The 19,638-nt window shown below is 40.1% G+C and overlaps 1 protein-coding gene across 2 annotated transcripts in view; it reads right to left on the reverse strand.

The window, feature by feature from the left end:
* Positions 1-19,638, reverse strand: part of anapc1 (anaphase promoting complex subunit 1) — a 59,017-nt gene that overhangs the window by 871 nt on the left and 38,508 nt on the right. The window contains exons 38-52 of one of the 2 annotated variants that reach the window (XM_084020859.1): positions 18,842-18,924; positions 18,203-18,281; positions 17,932-18,006; positions 16,286-16,338; positions 16,056-16,203; positions 15,769-15,962; positions 13,217-13,303; positions 12,897-13,014; positions 9,002-9,079; positions 8,761-8,828; positions 8,343-8,481; positions 7,426-7,512; positions 6,394-6,489; positions 6,032-6,221; positions 302-433 (exon numbers count right to left, since the gene is read on the reverse strand). In XM_084020859.1, the coding sequence (XP_083876985.1) occupies positions 302-433; positions 6,032-6,221; positions 6,394-6,489; positions 7,426-7,512; positions 8,343-8,481; positions 8,761-8,828; positions 9,002-9,079; positions 12,897-13,014; positions 13,217-13,303; positions 15,769-15,962; positions 16,056-16,203; positions 16,286-16,338; positions 17,932-18,006; positions 18,203-18,281; positions 18,842-18,924 (1,627 nt within the window). Of the gene's footprint in view, positions 1-301; positions 434-6,031; positions 6,222-6,393; positions 6,490-7,425; positions 7,513-8,342; positions 8,482-8,760; positions 8,829-9,001; positions 9,080-12,896; positions 13,015-13,216; positions 13,304-15,768; positions 15,966-16,055; positions 16,204-16,285; positions 16,339-17,931; positions 18,007-18,202; positions 18,282-18,841; positions 18,925-19,638 lie in introns of both variants that reach the window. The other variant, XM_084020858.1, reaches the window with a different exon arrangement.

Here is a 19,638-nt window from a genome sequence, read left to right on the forward strand (position 1 = left end):
GTTTGTCATCGTTGAAATAAACTGTGACGATTAGAATTGAAGATTGAAAATTAAAATCGAGAAGATAATCAGAAAATAAATTGTATCGCTCAATACAGCAAGAAGGTTGGACACAAACAACTGGTTTCCTCTTTAACAATACATTATTTTTTACATGCTTTTATTTTGAAAATATAACATTTGAATGTCGAAATTTACATGAATGTAGTGCAGTATAAGTACAATATTCACTTCTGAGATGTATAAATTACGTCGAGACTTAAGTGGAACACTTAAATAAATACCGTAGTGTGTATCTTACCCTCCAGCTGTGTGTGTGTGTTTCTGAGACATGGGATGGAGCGGTAGACCAGGAAGCAGGCCAACACGGTGGACTGGGTGGTCTTCGGGAGGGCCTCGCCCCTCATGTAGGATCTCAACACTGAGCTGTTTTCTGGAGAAAACCACAAACAGGTTGATTGAGTATTTGTTTTGGGAGGTGAAACGACGGCTGTCAGTAAGATAAATGTTCTTCTGTTAACACAAATCAAACACAAGACAAATGTTCTGTGTAAGACGAGCGGAGGAAGGAAAACACTCTGACATAAGAAGTATCATGCCTGACTGTGGTGAGATTCCTGAGCTGTACTCGCTGTACGGATCCAACTACATGGACTCAGTTACAGTGGACTGACATCTTCTATATCTGGTAGGAAAACCCAGTATCTCTACTAAAGAAAACCCAGTATCTCTACTAAAGAACAACCCAGTACCTCTACTCAAGAACAACCCAGTATCTCCACTAAAGAACAACCCAGTACCTCTACTAAAGAACAACCCAGTATCTATCTCTACTAAAGAACAACCCAGTATCTATCTCTACTAAAGAACAACCCAGTATCTATCTCTACTAAAGAACAACCCAGTATCTCTACTAAAGAACAACCCAGTATCTATCTCTACTAAAGAACAACCCAGTATCTATCTCTACTAAAGAACAACCCAGTATCTCTACTAAAGAACAACCCAGTATCTATCTCTACTAAAGAACAACCCAGTATCTATCTCTACTAAAGAACAACCCAGTACCTCTACTAAAGAACAACCCAGTATCTATCTCTACTAAAGAACAACCCAGTATCTATCTCTACTAAAGAACAACCCAGTATCTCTACTAAAGAACAACCCAGTATCTCTCCTACAGAACAACCCAGTATCTCTCCTAAAGAACAACCCAGTATCTCTCCTAAAGAACAACCCAGTATCTCTACTAAAGAACAACCCAGTATCTCTACTAAAGAACATCCCAGTATATCTACTAAAGAACAACCCAGTATCTCTACTAAAGAACAACCCAGTATCTACTAAAGAACAACCCAGTATCTCTCCTAAAGAACAACCCAGTATCTCCACTAAAGAACAACCCAGTATCTCCACTAAAGAACAACCCAGTATCTCCACTAAAGAACAACCCAGTATCTCTACTAAAGAACAACCCAGTATCTCCACTAAAGAACGACCCAGTACCTCCACTAAAGAACGACCCAGTACCTCTACTAAAGAACGACCCAGTATCTCTACTAAAGAACGACCCAGTATCTCTACTAAAGAACAACCCAGTATCTATCTCTACTAAAGAACAACCCAGTATCTATCTCTACTAAAGAACAACCCAGTATCTCTACTAGAGAACAACCCAGTATCTCTACTAGAGAACAACCCAGTATCTCTACTAAAGAAGAACCCAGTATCTCTACTAAAGAACAACCCAGTATCTCTACTAAAGAACAACCCAGTATCTATCTCTACTAAAGAACAACCCAGTATCTCTACTAAAGAACAACCCAGTATCTCTACTAAAGAACAACCCAGTATCTCTACTAAAGAACTACCCAGTATATCTACTAAAGAACAACCCAGTATCTCTACTAAAGAACAACCCAGTATCTCCACTAAAGAACAACCCAGTATCTCTACTAAACAACCCAGTATCTCTCCTAAAGAACAACCCAGTATCTCTACTAAAGAACAACCCAGTATCTATCTCTACTAAAGAACAACTCAGTATCTCTACTAAAGAACAACCCAGTATCTATCTCTACTAAAGAACAACCCAGTATCTATCTCTATTAAAGAACAACCCAGTATCTCTACTAAAGAACAACCCAGTATCTCTACTAAAGAACAACCCAGTATCTACTAAAGAACAACCCAGTATCTCTACTAAAGAACAACCCAGTATATCTACTAAAGAACAACCCAGTATCTCTACTAAAGAACAACCCAGTATCTCTACTAAAGAACAACCCAGTATCTCCACTAAAGAACAACCCAGTATCTCCACTAAAGAACAACCCAGTATCTCTACTAAAGAACAACCCAGTATCTCTACTAAAGAACAACCCAGTATCTCTACTAAAGAACAACCCAGTATCTCTACTAAAGAACAACCCAGTATCTCTACTAAAGAACAACCCAGTATCTCCACTAAAGAACAACCCAGTATCTCCACTAAAGAACAACCCAGTATCTCCACTAAAGAACAACCCAGTATCTCTACTAAAGAACAACCCAGTATCTCTACTAAAGAACAACCCAGTATCTCCACTAAAGAACAACCCAGTATCTCCACTAAAGAACAACCCAGTATCTCTACTAAAGAACAACCCAGTATCTCTACTAAAGAACAACCCAGTATCTCTACTAAAGAACAACCCAGTATCTCTACTAAAGAACAACCCAGTATCTCTACTAAAGAACAACCCAGTATCTCCACTAAAGAACAACCCAGTATCTCTACTAAAGAACAACCCAGTATCTCTACTAAAGAACAACCCAGTATCTCTACTAAAGAACAACCCAGTATCTCTACTAAAGAACAACCCAGTATCTCTACTAAAGAACAACCCAGTATCTCTACTAAAGAACAACCCAGTATCTCCACTAAAGAACAACCCAGTATCTCTACTAAAGAACAACCCAGTATCTCTACTAAAGAACAACCCAGTATCTCTACTAAAGAACAACCCAGTATCTCTACTAAAGAACAACCCAGTATCTCCACTAAAGAACAACCCAGTATCTCCACTAAAGAACAACCCAGTATCTCTACTAAAGAACAACCCAGTATCTCTACTAAAGAACAACCCAGTATCTCTACTAAAGAACAACCCAGTATCTCTACTAAAGAACAACCCAGTATCTCCACTAAAGAACAACCCAGTATCTCCACTAAAGAACAACCCAGTATCTCTACTAAAGAACAACCCAGTATCTCTACTAAAGAACAACCCAGTATCTCTACTAAAGAACAACCCAGTATCTCTACTAAAGAACAACCCAGTATCTCTACTAAAGAACAACCCAGTATCTCCACTAAAGAACAACCCAGTATCTCCACTAAAGAACAACCCAGTATCTCTACTAAAGAACAACCCAGTATCTCTACTAAAGAACAACCCAGTATCTCTACTAAAGAACAACCCAGTATCTCTACTAAAGAACAACCCAGTATCTCTACTAAAGAACAACCCAGTATCTCTACTAAAGAACAACCCAGTATCTCCACTAAAGAACAACCCAGTATCTCTACTAAACAACCCAGTATCTCTCCTAAAGAACAACCCAGTATCTCTACTAAAGAACAACCCAGTATCTATCTCTACTAAAGAACAACTCAGTATCTCTACTAAAGAACAACCCAGTATCTATCTCTACTAAAGAACAACCCAGTATCTATCTCTATTAAAGAACAACCCAGTATCTCTACTAAAGAACAACCCAGTATCTCTACTAAAGAACAACCCAGTATCTCTACTAAAGAACAACCCAGTATCTACTAAAGAACAACCCAGTATCTCTACTAAAGAACAACCCAGTATCTCTACTAAAGAACAACCCAGTATCTCTACTAAAGAACAACCCAGTATCTCTACTAAAGAACAACCCAGTATCTCTACTAAAGAACAACCCAGTATCTCTACTAAAGAACAACCCAGTATCTACTAAAGAACAACCCAGTATCTCTACTAAAGAACAACCCAGTATCTCTACTAAAGAACAACCCAGTATCTACTAAAGAACAACCCAGTATCTCTACTAAAGAACAACCCAGTATCTCTACTAAAGAACAACCCAGTATCTCTACTAAAGAACAACCCAGTATCCATTCAAAAGAAAAAAGGGCGCCTTTGATGATGGTATTCTGTACCATATGGCACAACAAGACCATAAACATGACGTCCACTCCAAATACTGTATGTCTATATGAAACCAAAGGAGGTGAAATCAAATATGCAACTAAAGCAAAGTAGAGTAGATTGCAATAAGTGCTACAGGGTGTTATAAGGCTTTAACTTTGGTTCAGTTAAATTTGATTCAGGTCCGTCAGTTAGTCCGGTTCCTTTGGGCTGTCAGTGGAACCCTGACGTGGACTAAACAACCGGAGGGACAACAGACCGCCTGAAAAGGTTCATCTTGGCCTTTGGCGATGTTGGCGCCCCACCTGTTAGAGCCATATTTTTGAGATAATTACAAACTGTGTGTGGTGATGTAAATATTTTCTTCTGACTAATGAATCAATGTCAAATTGTTATTTTGAGAAATTATACAGTATCTTTGCCAAGGCTTTGAACTCAACGTTTAACTTGATAATGTTACGTTAATCCTGGTAAAAGTGGACGAATGCAATGGAATCAGCGACTGCAGAGTTGTGATTGGGACCGTTTAAGGTGTGAGAACAGAGAGCAGAGAAGCAGAGCCCTGAAATGTGGGAGTGTATAAAAGCAATACAAAGAACAGGCCAGGACACCACCCAACCCGTCTCGTTTTGTGGGTGGGTCGTTTTTGTTTTCATATCCATGAATACATTTTTTACAATTGCACAAAATTATTTATAGTTCCAGATGCCTAGCTTTGCTTTCAAAGAGCATCAAATTGATGTATTTAATTTTAAAATGTCCAACATTTTGGGAGAAAATTCCTGTAAATCTTCATATCTCAATATATCGCAAAAAAAAAAAAAAAAATCCATATGCATTGTCAATCAATCAACGAGTGACCTGCCAGTTTCCTCCTCTTGGCTCGTTTGTTAACGGAATTAGAATAAGAACTAAAATGCACCAAACAGCACTGAGAGAAGAGAAAAAAAAACAAGGAAACATTTTTTCGTGTGGAGAACAGAAACATTCCTGATGCTCGAGGTCAACTTGGCTTAGTTTTCCTGAGAAAAGTCTGCAGAGTCGAGAGGCTTTGTGAATCATGAAAGTGAAGACGTGTTTCAACCGATCACATAATCACGTGCTGGTCCGACAACTTCACCTGGTTCCCACGCCTCTCAGTGTGAACTTCCTACCGAGCAAGTGATGGAATGTGTTTGTTGGTGTGTAAACATAGTCACTGTGCTGTAGTCTGCACAGGAAGTCGAGCTGAAACACATCCAGCCGCTCAAAGACACTGCTGCTGAGTTTAACTCTGTGTCTGGAGGGACAGCCCAATGAAATCATTTCCCCCAAATTACGTGTTTTGTTTTAATCCTGTGTTTTACAATTTAAGAGTATTTTTTCATCAGATGATTTCCAATCATGAAATAAACATAATCGGTTAAATAAAAATTCAACAACTCAATAAGAAAATATTTCTTATTTCTTATTAATATATAAACAGACAGGAGAGAAGAGAAGCTAGATGAAGCATTTTTCCCATTAATTACACTAAAACACAGTAGAGACTCACAGCAAAGTGTTTTTTCTTTTCATGATGACAAAATGCTTATAATGATAGGGAAACCTCAGATTTTTGGAGTTTCTCCTTACATCCTAGTAACATTCCCAGAGGACCACCAGAAGGAAGTCAAAGCATACATATGATTAAAAGAAAAGGGCCTAAACATGAACCCTGAGGAACATCAGAAGGAAACCAAAGCATATAGATGGTTAAAAGAATAGACGTAAACAAGAGAAATGTTTCACTGTCTCCTCCACCAGGTGACGTGGATCACTGCAGAACTCTATTCAGTCACACACTCCAACCAAGCATCCATCCATCTCCTCACCTTTGAGCCAGCTGTCCAGCGCTACATCCACCATGTTCTTCATGACAGGCAGGAACTCTGAGGTGAGTAGAGCGTTGTGGCGGTTGGCGGGACCACGCAGCACCCTGCTGTCCCACAAATCCACCACCAGACGCATCTGCCACAGGGGGAAGGTCTGTAGAAGGTCACCCCGTCGCAGAGCACCCACCGCCTGTTAAAAACCATCACATGGGTAGAAAGGATTTCATCTGCCTGAACTAAAGTTCACAGCGGTCAACTTATATCCTTAAATCCACTGATATCTGATCGCAGTTTACATTTCTTCCAGTTGTCCCCCTAAGCATAGAAGTTAGATCGATTTAATGAATGATGCTGTGTTTTACCTGCTCTATAGCGATGTAGGTGGGCAGCATCTCAGGACATTCCTGCGTCACACACTCGTACAGCATAGCCGAGAACAGCACAGGAGTATCACCTCTCTGCAAACGCAACACACAGACAGGTTGGTGCACATCAATTTCTCTTTATTATTGATAGTTTTCAATATTTCCTGCTGATTTTTTAATGTTTTCCAAAGAGGAGAACCGTTAAGATTCCACAAGCATAGGACTGAACCATATAATACTATAAATGTGTGAATCAACCTAAAAAATACATGAAATAAACAAATATGTAACTTGCACACTGCAGGGTTGTTCAATGTCCACTCATTTATCAGCTCCTATAGAAAGTTGCAAATTTGCAATCGCTTTAACTAAAGCGTTCCAGCCAATCCCATGAATTATGCATGAGTCTAGAATTTCCTAAATAAGCTGTGAGGATGGAATTGACCAGGAGATCACCTGAAAGTTTCCTACTTGCTGTTTCTTATAATGTATGTAATATCCAGTTTATATCACAATATAAAATATCTGTTCTGTTTAAAAAGACATCACATCCTCCTGATCATCTGTTAAGTGTTTCCGTCTCCAGTCTGATCTGGATACCTGATCACAGCTGATAGCCATGTATCAAAACGCTTGCTGTTAGGGCACAGCATTCTCTCTTTCTGTGGACGACGTCTCTGACATCACACTTTGCTGTTGAATTATTCCTAGCCTTACATTTCCTTTAATATTCATCAAGTGACGTTGTGTGACTTCTGTCATGCGGTGCAGTCAGTGGCAGCTGAGGTAGAGCTGCTTTATTTTTCCTCCACAATCAAATATTATTTTTCATATTCAAGTGTCTTGTTTTTTGTTGTGTGTGTAATAAAGAAAATACTCACAAATAAAAGTCTCAAAATAAGAACATTTTGTTCAGATTTTTGTAATCCTGAGCCTTTTTTGGTAAAGTTAATTATGTATACTATGATAATCAATAGTTTTAGTAAAACCGCTGCAATTAACCTCCATTTATTTCTGTGTTGAACTCACATGTTTAATTTCTTCAGATGTTTTGCAGAAGAACTCGGCGAAGGAGACCAAGGCAGGCTCTGAGGTGAACGTAGAGATCGCTTCAGGCTGCAGAAACATGCCAGGAAATGACAGTTATTTACATGAACCAATATTTACAAGGAAGTACACAGAATGAAGGAAGGATAGAAAGGGAAGAGTAGGATAACTGATTATTTAGACTATAGTAAAGTAAAGTCAACAAACACTTCTGTCTTATAGGTCATTATGTTACATACAGTGCAAAACATAATGAAATATCAATAGCTTTGCTGTATGTTCATAAAATTGATGTGTCCAAAACATAAAAATAAACATAGTTCAAATGCACTATAGCACTCTGATCGTAGCACTGTTGCTCTTGAAGTACTAGTTTACTCAGATGAGGACCTAACACTTGTTCTATTTTTAGCTCTTACCTTATCAGCAATGATATGTTGTGGTTTCCTTGTTTCTTTCTTTTGACAAATGTACTTATTGTAAGTCGCTTTGGACAAAAGCGTCTGCTAAATGACCTAAATGTAAATGTAAATGTTCAAATAATGTAGCTGTTTTGAGAAATATCTTGTTAATTTTTCTCCATTCAGAATTGTTTAGGAAAAATAAATATTGTGTGATGATCACACACATCTGATTTTTATTTTATTTTTTAGAATAATTGAACACAATTATTGTATATCTTATCAATATTTGTATATCTTATTGTGTTTGATTGATTTACATTAGCTTGTACACATTTTATGGATACAAGTTATTTGGAAAATAGTGAAAGAAATGACTAATGTAGCACGGTGGATCATTTCTATAGCTCAGTCTCTGGTAAACACAGACAATCAGACATTATATATCCCCAACACTTACTGGACTCCTGATGATGGAGGTTGGTGTGAGGCGTTTACCTTGAAGGCTCTGACACCAGAGCTGCGGTGGTTGACGGTTGACGCCAGCAGGCTCTTCCAGCCCTGAGGGTCGTCTTTGTAAGGCAGCTGGCCGGCACGTAGTTTCACATACAACACGCCGTCTCTGGACAGGATGGACCTGAGGCAGATGTATAAAAAACAATCTGTCCACGATTGGGTCAAGACATGCAGGCCACAACACTAACTTCTAAAAATCATCAGATTTTGGTTGCTAAAATACGGTTACCATTTAAAGTCAACTATTTAGAGTAAATAAGACAGACTGCCGTTATAATTCAGCTTAATAATGAACATGTGACGTGTACATGTCATGTATATGTTGTATGTAACTTTCCATCCAGCTTAAAGCATTTTAAACGGTGAGCTGTGTAGTTCTGTAGATTCCCTCTCTACTTACTGTAGATGCTGTGTTTCTTTGCTGAGGTCTACAGACAGCTCCCAATATCGCGGCCCCTTCACCTTTACCTGCAGTCAATAAATACACATCAATAAGACAATTAACGCATTATGGTAACAGGGTGCGTTTGATTTATCTACCGTTCATTCAATTTAGCTGGCCTAAGGAATGTATAATGTTAATATTGTGTGTTTATCAACACTCGGTTACAGTGAACAGTGTCTGTGTAACTTGATTTTACCCGTTTGAGAAGATGCAGCTCAGGAAGCATGGTGGGAGCCATCAACTCGACTGTCGTCTCGTTGTACCACTTGGACTCCTGAAACAACAGAAAATGGCGTCATTAAAACAAACCTGATATGCTGTTAACTTTCTGGCCCTCTGTGTTTGGCCAAGATAATCGTGAAATGTCATGCCAGTATGATCCTGCCAAAATTCAATTTCACAAGACGCACCCAGAAATGATTACTGCCAGACCTGAAGCTAAAAGGTTTCACAAAGATGATGAGCACATGATTCTGTGATCAACAGTACAAATTAGGAAGAAATTAAATTAAATGCCATTTATCGGTCTTTAATGGGTCTATAATGCCTGGGACTCCAGTGAACCACAGTGAGATTATTAACAAATAGAGAACATGGAAGAGTGGTGAACCTTCCCAGGACTGACCGGGCACCAAGATCACATCAGTGACTCATCCAGGAGATCCCAAAAGAGCCCAGAATAACATCCAACGGACTGCAGGCCTCTATTGCTTAAGTTAAGGTCAGTGTTCATGAATGATTCCACAATAAGAAGGACACTGGTCTAAGATGGCACCCATGGGAGAGCTGAGAGACGCTGTCCATAAAGAACACAGGCTCGTCTCACACTTACCAAAAAAACCTTGATGACCCCCATGACCTTTGGGACACGATTCTATGGACTGATGAGTCAAAAGTAGAACTTTTTGGAAGATATGGGTCCTGTTATATCTGGTGGAAATCCAACACACCCTTCCACAATAAGAGCATCTTAACAGTCAAACATGGTGGTTTTAGTGTGACGGTCTGGGACTGTTTGCTACTTCAGACCCTGGACAACTGATTATTGATGGAACCATGAATTCTGCTCTCAACCAGAAAACTGATGGAAAATGTCCGCCCATCAGTTCGTGGTTTTGGAGTGGTCTAGTCAAAGTCCTGACTTAAATCCCACCTCGCTGCTGTGGCATGACCTTAAACAGGCAGTACTCTCAATGTGGCTGAATTAAAACAATTCTACAAAGAAGAATGGGCCAACATTCCTCCACTGCGATGTTAAAGGCTCATTGCCAGTTATTGCAAACATTTGATTGCAGTTGTGGCCGTCAAGGGTGGCGCATCCAGTTATTAGGTTTAGGGGGACAATTACTTTTTCACATGGCTGATATAGGTTTGGAATAATTCATCACCTCGAATAAATCGAATAATCATATAAAAAATGTATTTTGTGTTCAGTCAAATTGTCTTCTACTAAAATGAGTTAGATGATCTGAAACATTTCAGTGTGATAAATAGGCAAAAAACGAAGAAAAGAGGAAGGGGGCAAACACTTTTTCACAGCACTGTAACTGTCAGAGGCAGTGTGCACCTCATGTTCTGAGAGGTTTAATGGAGTCTGGTGTTTTTGAAGAGAGCAGAAAGGGCAGCAAAGTGTGAAAGTATTCTAAATAAAGAGTACACTTAAACTGATGTTGATTGTTTTAGACCCTGTGTCCACATAGTGTCATATTTCTGGCAGAAAAGCGTGCTGAGGAAGTCCAGTATCTTGAGAATATATCACCGCTGTGTCTATTTAGGCTACTATCTAGTTGTTTGACATTGTTTTACCAACCAGAAGATGTTTGCATCACACTTTGTTTGATAAGCTTGTCACCTCAATCTGACAGTCGTAGCGTCAGAGCAAGGAAGATGATCCTACAGTAATAAAAGCACAACCCTCACCAGCAACATTCAGGGCCTCCCCGGCCGATCTGCTCCCACTAATGGACTTCTCTTTGTTATGATGGTGTCTGTCTGACGCAAAGCTCAGGACAGACAGATACGGCCAAAACAAGCTTCTCCTGATGATCTCTGAGCGTCCACACAATTTTTTTTCTTAAATACGTCAACAGCAGTACATTGCTGTCTATTTCTCCAAACTCGACCTACTATAGGTAATACACTGCCAATGGTGGCATACCACAAACAACCCCAGTACTAAACTTCACAACTGTTCTTCTGTCTACCCAGGGACCTTTCTTGCACCCATAGACTGCATATAAAAAGTGGCCGTAGTCACGGTGACGTCACCCATTGGTTTGTGGACTACAGTTTTGAAGCCGTCGCCATCTTAAATGATATCCGTCGCCATCATGGATTTTTGCAACCAGTATATGATAGTGACCATATTTGGACTCCGGAGGAAGGAAGAAGACTTGAAACTAGAAATTGAGACAACAAACTCATGTTTACAATATTTACTGAGATAATAAATGAAGTGTGAAGTAGAATCATTTTCTCATTGGCTTCCATGTATTCAGACTTCTTTTTGCAACCAGATGAGTCGCCCCCTGATGGCCAGGAGAGAGAATGCAAGTTTAAGGCACTAAGTTGGTATCACTCTTCAGAATCGGAGGTTATCGCTGGTTGCATCTCTCCCTCTCATTTCCTGTCCTCTCTCTTCTGTCTGTTATAAAAAGGCACAAAATGGCCCAAACATACTGTTGCTCACTTAGCTTTCCCCTAGCAGACTTTTCCAGGTGAGCTAGGATTTTAATTTGCAAGCTTCCAGTCAAAAGCCATCTGTTGGGTGTTAACACTTCTGCTCTTCTCAGTGTTTCTGATTTTCCATAAAAGGTCACACATTCTGCTTTGGCCACAATGGACTACTGTTTGCTGAAAGGTGTTTGGAAACACATAATTTATCTTTCAAAAAACTCCTTGGGAAATCCTGACTTGGAATGAAATATGTAACGACAACAAAACTGCTGCAGGAAAAAACTGCACTTTTAAAATAGCCACATCTACACAGAGCAGCAACACAACCTCAGAAATGACTGTAATTCAGGAGCTATTTACTGCATATGTACCCACACAACTACATACAGTGATGCAACAACGGCTGTCGACTGTAAAATTGAACACCAGAAAAACATCTACATTTGTTCAGGTTGAACTTCATAACGGATGTTGGGCTTCTTAAAAAACACGTGGCATCACACTTTTTCCTGCTTCTCATGGTGGAAATGGTCTCTAACAAGCACACATGATCCAAATGACATAACTGGCCAGAATGAATGCACACACTGTAGTCTTAAACAAGGTCGGTCACAAAAAAGCGGAAGTGTGAGCCACGGTGGCTCCACTCCGTAACTGGAAGAACAAAGAAGAACCTTCCTGGCATTTTGGGATTAAAGAAGCTACAGTTTTTGCATAATGTCATCTATTTTGGACTAGTGTTATCACGATACCAAACTTGTGACTTTGATACGATTCCCTAAATACAAACCACGATACCGATTCTGAAATAACACCACGGCAAAAAACCTAAAATGTCAGGAAAAGCAATTGAAAAATGTTTTTTCTATTACAAGTGCAGATGGTGTAGTAACCTGATGTTCCCTTTTCTTTGACAGTTAACTTCATACTTGCAACCAGATATATAGCACATAGTGGTAAATAAATGTTGATATATGTTCATCATTTTTTGTTAAATATATTAAAAGTGTTGCATTTTATCAGATGCAAAAAGAAAAAAACCTGCATTGTTCATCAGTAATCAGCCGCCCTGCTCTCTGATGAGCTCAAACAGTGAAGCATAATGCGTCGTTGATTTTACAGTGGAACTTCATTAACTCTCATTTGGTTTAATGTTTGGTGGAAGTTCTTCTCATCAACACCTGAAACACGCACATATTTTCATCACAGCTCGTGGTAGCATGTGTGTGGTTGCGTGTAAAACATGTCATCAGGAGGAAGAGCAGCCAGACAGTTTTAATGTGACAGAGATGGAGAAGGAGGCAGCTAGAGGAAGTACATCGTATAGAAACACGGGCAAGCGGTAAAATGAAAACGCATCACGTCAGCCTGTGATTCTGGATGTTCTTGGAATGATCCAGTAACGACGGACTCACCTTGTAGGTGACCTCTAAGAGGGCGTAGCAGGGCTTCAGGGAGTCCACGTCCACGGGGACCAGGAGGCGAGGCTCTGCAGCCAGAACGGCCAGGTGACGCAGGGCCTGCAGGTGGTAACTGCAGCAACGACACAGTTCGTTAGTAAAGGAGACCGATATCTAGTCTTTTAATGAACAACAACAGATGTTGTTCTCCTGGATGACGGGAACCAACTGAAAAACCTCACCTTTCAATTTTGAATGGACCAAAACAAACATTGTCAGTTTATCATTAAGCACCAGTATACACTGTGACCAAGGTCCTGTTATCATGGGCTCACCGGTTGTCAGTACTGTGAGCGGGGAAGTGTGGGTAGAGGGCACACAGCAGAGCAGCAATGGCAGAATTGGAGGTGCTCAGGGTGTACCTAAGAATCACAAACATTAAACAAACACAGTCACACACCAGACATGCTTCCATTCAAGTACAACAAAGCTCATTTTGAAAGATCCCATCAGAAAAGTTGAATGGAAAAGGGCTACATTCAACACATTTTCCTCAATTGTATGAAAATGATTTTTATGCTCGATTTAGGTGTTTTTTCCTTCGTGACTATTCATCTGTTTGTTGCTGGGGGAGTTTGTATTTTCATTTCAATGGGCCTTCTGAACAGATATTTTTTTTTTTTTTTTTTAAAGATTTTTTTGAGGCATAGATGCCTTTTATTAGCAGTGGATAGATCGGAAACATGAGGAGAGAGAGAGGGGATGTGACATGCAGCAAAGGACCTCCGGCCGGGATTCGAACCGGGGTCGGCTGCGTATGTACGTTCGTACATGGCATGCGCTCTAACCACTCCGCCAACTGCGCGCCACAGATATTTTTAATTTTACTATCGGGGTTTCATAATAATAGACTGTTGGAATAATTTGTAGTCACCGCCTAAAGCCCCAAACCTCTGACAAATCTACACTTTGCGTAGCAGAGTTTATTCACTCCAGTGGATGGAAATGCACCAATTTCTTTTTTCGCTACATTTTTTCGGTTCTCTTAAAAATTAAAAGGGAAACACGACTAGTGACGTATATGTAAAAGTAACAAATGTACAGTGTTCGTGATCACAGTAAATGATGGCATGTCGTTCTCACTCTGCACTTACAACAAAACAAAGTTTTGCTCTGGTCTGTTTTTAAAACCAGGTGTGAGTCGTTATCTAGTTAACGTCATCACACGCCATCACAGAGCCTCTTAAAGGTAATAGTGGGCAGTAAAGTGTGTGCTTGGCAAATAAGAGTCATCATTATAAAGCTGGGTCAGACAATGAAGGCTGCTTCTGTGGGGAAGGTTACGTGAGAGGACTTAATAACCGAGGACGCTGCTCTTCATTTAAATGGCTGCTCGGAGCACGGTCAGCAGGCTTCAGAGCCTCAACAACTTAACATCCTCATGTTGTTACACTTCAAACAACCATAAAGACTGACAGTGTGTGAATGTGGATAAAATGTAATATATCTGTACTACATTGGTATCCAATAGCTGGTGAAAGTTTGAGAATGACAAACTCCAAACACCTCTGCAGACTGTGGAGAGAGGAGTAAAGAGTAGCCTTGACTAGCCTGAGAATTGCTTATGTTTATTTGCATTTTATTTTTGCTAATATTTGCTAATGCTAATCACTAGCATGCACCTATCCCAGCCCTGCAGGTAAACTCAAATTCAGAAAATATTTATAAGAGTTTAGACTGAACCAAACATCTGGCTCGTCAGGTTACTTTTAATAATCAGCAATAATCCAAAATCCAATGGAAAAATCCTACTGGCTGTCTGCCGAGGGAACCAGTAAGACTGGTATGAGTGACAGATTGTTCATCCAATCACCTGCCACCTTTCCAAGGATGCTTCTTAGTGTAACAAACCATCTGACGTATGAGGTTAAGAAACTGCTGTAGACATGTAAAGGACATGCAGAGTCCCTGCAGTATGCCGCAGCCACCATTAGTCTGAACGCCATGAGTGACATTGGGTTGAAAATGTTACTTTCACTTCAGTATCAGACTAAAAAACTCAATGGTCATCATAAGATCATAATTGGTGAGAGAGTGAATGAACTGAAAGAGGGAGGGCGGGGGAAATGGTTATGATTAGCAGTAATAATGAAAAACACGAGGCAAAAGAATGCAAAAAATGAATGGCGGCGGCGTAGCTATAATGAAGAATGTGTGGAAAGGAAACGTCAGTAGGAAATTGACTTCTTCCTTTGCGTACCTGCTGTAACACACACTTATGATAATACACACTACAGTGCACGGCATTCAAACTGAGTCTGTGCAGCTGGCAGGTCTGAAATACAACAACAGCCAAAAGAAAAGGTTGGCCTGAAAACAGCTGCAAGTGTAATGAGAGTGAGAGCTGTTGTTTCTCGAGAAATACTGTCAGCGTTTAAATGAACCTGTTTTCTGTGTATAAATGTCTTTCATCATGCACAAGATCAAACAGACTTGTGTATTTGTGTGGCTGACTCACACATGGTTTGGATCTGATCCTTCCCAGAAACTACAGTCCCATATCTGGACTGTGTGTTTACGTCTTGTTGGAATTCAACAGTTCAGGTGCCATCTGACAACTTTCATAAATATAAATGATCGCACAAATAAGAAAATTGCCAGGGGTTGGTGCTCTACTGCCGTTTATTTGTGCATTTTTGAGACTTTGTGTTTTAAAGGGTTCGTTTAGATTCAGCGATGCCAGCTTTTTTTTAAACTGCTTTTTGTCCTAACATGCCAGTTCCAAGATGTAGAAATAAGTACGGATTAATGTAGATCATTATGTTTTGCATTCAAGCAACACATTTCTGTGAGAAATCTGTGAAATAATCGTGTGTTGGCGTCTCACCTGCCGCCTCCAAGGAAGAGCAGGCCCAGTGCCATGTGATGAGCCATGTGGAAGCCGTAGTTCATCTCGCTGCCGGTTCTCTTGTGAAAGAAGCGGCAGAGCTGCAGGACCTGCAGGTTCCCTGTGCCCGACATCACCATGGACATGGCCAGCAGGATCATCGACAGACCGGTCTGCAGGTTGTAGTAACCCGTCTGCTAAGATGACCAGCAGACACAAGAAATCATTATCTGAAGTAGATGCATGTGAGGCAACACGGCATTGAAGGTAAACACATGAACACTTACAACAGCAGCTGTCCCAGCGAAGGACATGATCTTCATGAATGTCCTGGCGAACTCGTAGAGGCAGTCGAAGGCATCGGAGTTGGCAGAGCCGGCGAAGCGTAAACCCAAAGCCATACAGGCGCCGGCGGTAATGTAGTCCTGGGCTTGACTGGGAGAAACAGATCACATGATCAGTCCTGGTGACACAAGACATACAATAGTGGAGGTTTGACCAAGAATTAAATACTCACGCCATTGTCTCCATGTTAATGTCTTCTGAAGGGTCAAAATTCCCCCTCATGATCTGAAAAGAAAGCAAATGCAGACACTTTGTAGAGATTGTATTATGTGAACTTTTCTAACATTTTCAACTGGCGTAAAATCCCCCTAACTGACTAGACAAAGCGTTTCTGTATGGAAAGATGTTAAGATCATCCACCTTGAATAAAATGATTTCACCAGTAACAGTAATGACAGGCTGAAGTAAGAAACTGAGGTGTGCAGAAATACATTTACCAATTAGATAATTGCTTCCCGACCTATTTTGAACCAACGTTGTAACTACAGTACAGAATGTGTACCTGATTGCAATGACACAGTGTTCTGAATGTGCTAGAGCTCTGGTCACTAATATTCATTGAAATTAGGGCTACTTTACTCATGTCCTCCTCCTACTCGTAAAAACTACTCCGATACAACCACACCCGATACCACTAAGGCAAACACGATCTTAACCTCTGAGCAGTTGACTCTAATAAGCCGCTCAGCTGATACAAAATAAGCTGATACACAAACAGGGCTGTGTATCGCCACTGATTTCCCGAATCGATTTGATTCCGATTCACAAGGTCCGGACACGATTTAATCTCCGACGACTCGATTCGATTCAATATTGATTCGGTTAAGGATATTTCAGTTACAATACCAATTTTGCTTGGATATGAAATTGATTCTCATAGAACTAATGATGTAAATTGTACAAGGAACCCTCTAACCTGGTGCATTATTAAAATATAAATGTTTACATTAAGAACTGACCCCAAAGCAGTAACATAAATGTACTTTTTATTAAACTTGACCAACAGCCTGTCAGGCTTACATTATATCTTATTTGGATCCGTATAGAAGTCAAGTAAGTTCTTTAACTGCAACAGGAAACGTAGTGAAAGGACATCACACGATCTGAGCACTCGGGATAGAGAGGACAACCTTCAATAGGTTAACAAATATCATGTTTTGATTCACTACTATTACTAGTAGTTAGGGCCCTGTGAAATCCTTTTTCATTTTTTTTCAGATTCTGTATTATTTTTTCCCAAATTTCCGTGTTTTCCATTTTCATTTTTCTAAATTCTGAGTTTTACAATTTTATTAAAAAAAATTCCCATTAAATGGCGTCTAATCATGTGGTTGATGAATCAAAATGAAGAAATTTACTGAAGAAACATTGTAGTCGTTCTAATTCTCATTCCTTGTCATTCAGAGACCATCCACATGTGCATAAATATGTAAGTGTATGTGCAATCATTTATGGAGAAGTCACAATATACCACCCAGACGGAGAAGGTCATGAGTTAAATGTTTCAACCATCAACCATCATTAAATGTTTCAACCATCAAATCATACGGAAGATAGATACTTCTTCCATGCCGTCCAACATCACTCAGTGGATTTATCTGCTTATAAAGCAGCTGATGCTCCTTCCTTGCGTATCCAGAGTGGCTATTTATGTTCACATACATTTCTTGTTTTGTGTGATTTTCTACAACAACAACCGGGAAAAACTTTGATGAGCTGGACAGAAGGGAAAAACCTCCACAGAAACCAAACAACCCTCACAACAATTTTAAAGTCACAGTGACTCAGCTGCTAATACATGTGTGTTTGTTTTCTCACCTGGGGGATGTTACTCTTGACCCACTCAGTATTTGGGAGGATTTCATCCCACATGATTATACACCGAGCAAGAGTCTGAGAGGGAAGACGGAAAAGAAGGAGAGACAGGTGTAACAGATTATATAGAGGTGGGGGCACACACACACACACACACACACACACACACACACACACACACACACACACACACACACACACACACACACACACACACACACACACACACACACACACACACACACACACACACACACACACACACACACACACACCTCAGCAGCAGAAACTCTGGCTTGATGAAATCCAGCAGAAACCAGGTGTCTGGAGGTTTCAGCCAATCAGCGATGGACCTAGAGGACAGAATCAGGAAGAGACAAGGAGGTGTTAATACCGTCCTTTAACACCCTCTCAGCCAATAGACAGACGGCGTCATATGAGCCTCTCGGGAGAAGACGGGAACCTCTTGACCAATAGCAGAAGGCAGGAAGGTGGTCTTCTTCTCCTCCTGTGGCGTAATGTACCTGGACTCACCCAGGGAAGGGATTTGTCATCAGGCATGTGAGGATGTTTTACTCCACGTTCACAAATAGAAACATAACGTTTACAAAACTCAGCATCAGTGTTAACTAGGGGTGGGCAAAAGATGCAATATCAACAATATTTCTCTCCAGAATCAATATATTTCTATTTATTTTTTGCGGTAGAATATAGCAGACGGCGATACACCCGGAGATAGATCAGAGCAGTCCAGAGGACCGGCAGCATATCATACACTTTAAGGTTGTCACGATTGAAAGTGGATACCGATACCCAGGAAAATACTAGATACTCAATACCATTTTGGATACCACGGTGAGAAAATTAATCAAATTTAAGGTTGAGTTCTGTGGAGTCGTTTGTCTTTTCTCACCTGTTGTTGGTCTTCAGGTAGATCATGGCGAGGGCCAGCGTAGCCCCGGGACACGTAACGTCAACATTTATGGTATCGCCCTCCTGGAGCCGCCATCGATAATGTTTGGAGAAAACAAAACAACACCACAGTGACGAGTCAGCGAACTACCAGTGTCTTCTTGTTAACGTGTCCAATCTCAATAGCTGTGACATAATTAAGTGTTGCAGTCAACTTAACTTGAAGAGGTGTGCAAAGCGAAAAGAGTTTATTCATTTATTTTTGTCTGGAACCTATAATGTTCGGTAGTTTATTAATACATAATAATACAATGGAATAAGGTATCCGGCCAACATATTTTGAAATATATATGGTAGTCAGCGGTGACAAACAAATCCTTTTTGATACGTTTTGAATTATACCATGAATTACACATATGATGTTTGTCAATTTAAAAGATCATTTTTCATATCAATAAAGTCTCCGTTTGTGGTCTAACTGTCTGGTGACACACGTTGTGTGAGAGATGTGGTTTCCCACCAAACCAAATGATACGACGACAAACCTACGACACTGAGACTTTCTGGACTTGAAGAATAATCTTTTAAATTGACAAACATCATATGTGTAATTCATCATACGAAACACAGGAAGGTGTGAGACATAATGACAACAGTGTCAGTGTAACAAAGCAAATCTTTGGCCTTAATATCCTTCAATTTCTTGTTACTAATAAACTGACAGTATATAACCAAACAATCCAATAAAAAAGCCTGACTGATGATTCCGGCACTCCAAGGCTTCTATATGTAATAAAA

This window comes from Eutrigla gurnardus (assembly GCF_963514095.1).
Source record: "Eutrigla gurnardus genome assembly, chromosome: 11".
Classification (NCBI taxonomy): Eukaryota; Metazoa; Chordata; class Actinopteri; order Perciformes; family Triglidae; genus Eutrigla; species Eutrigla gurnardus.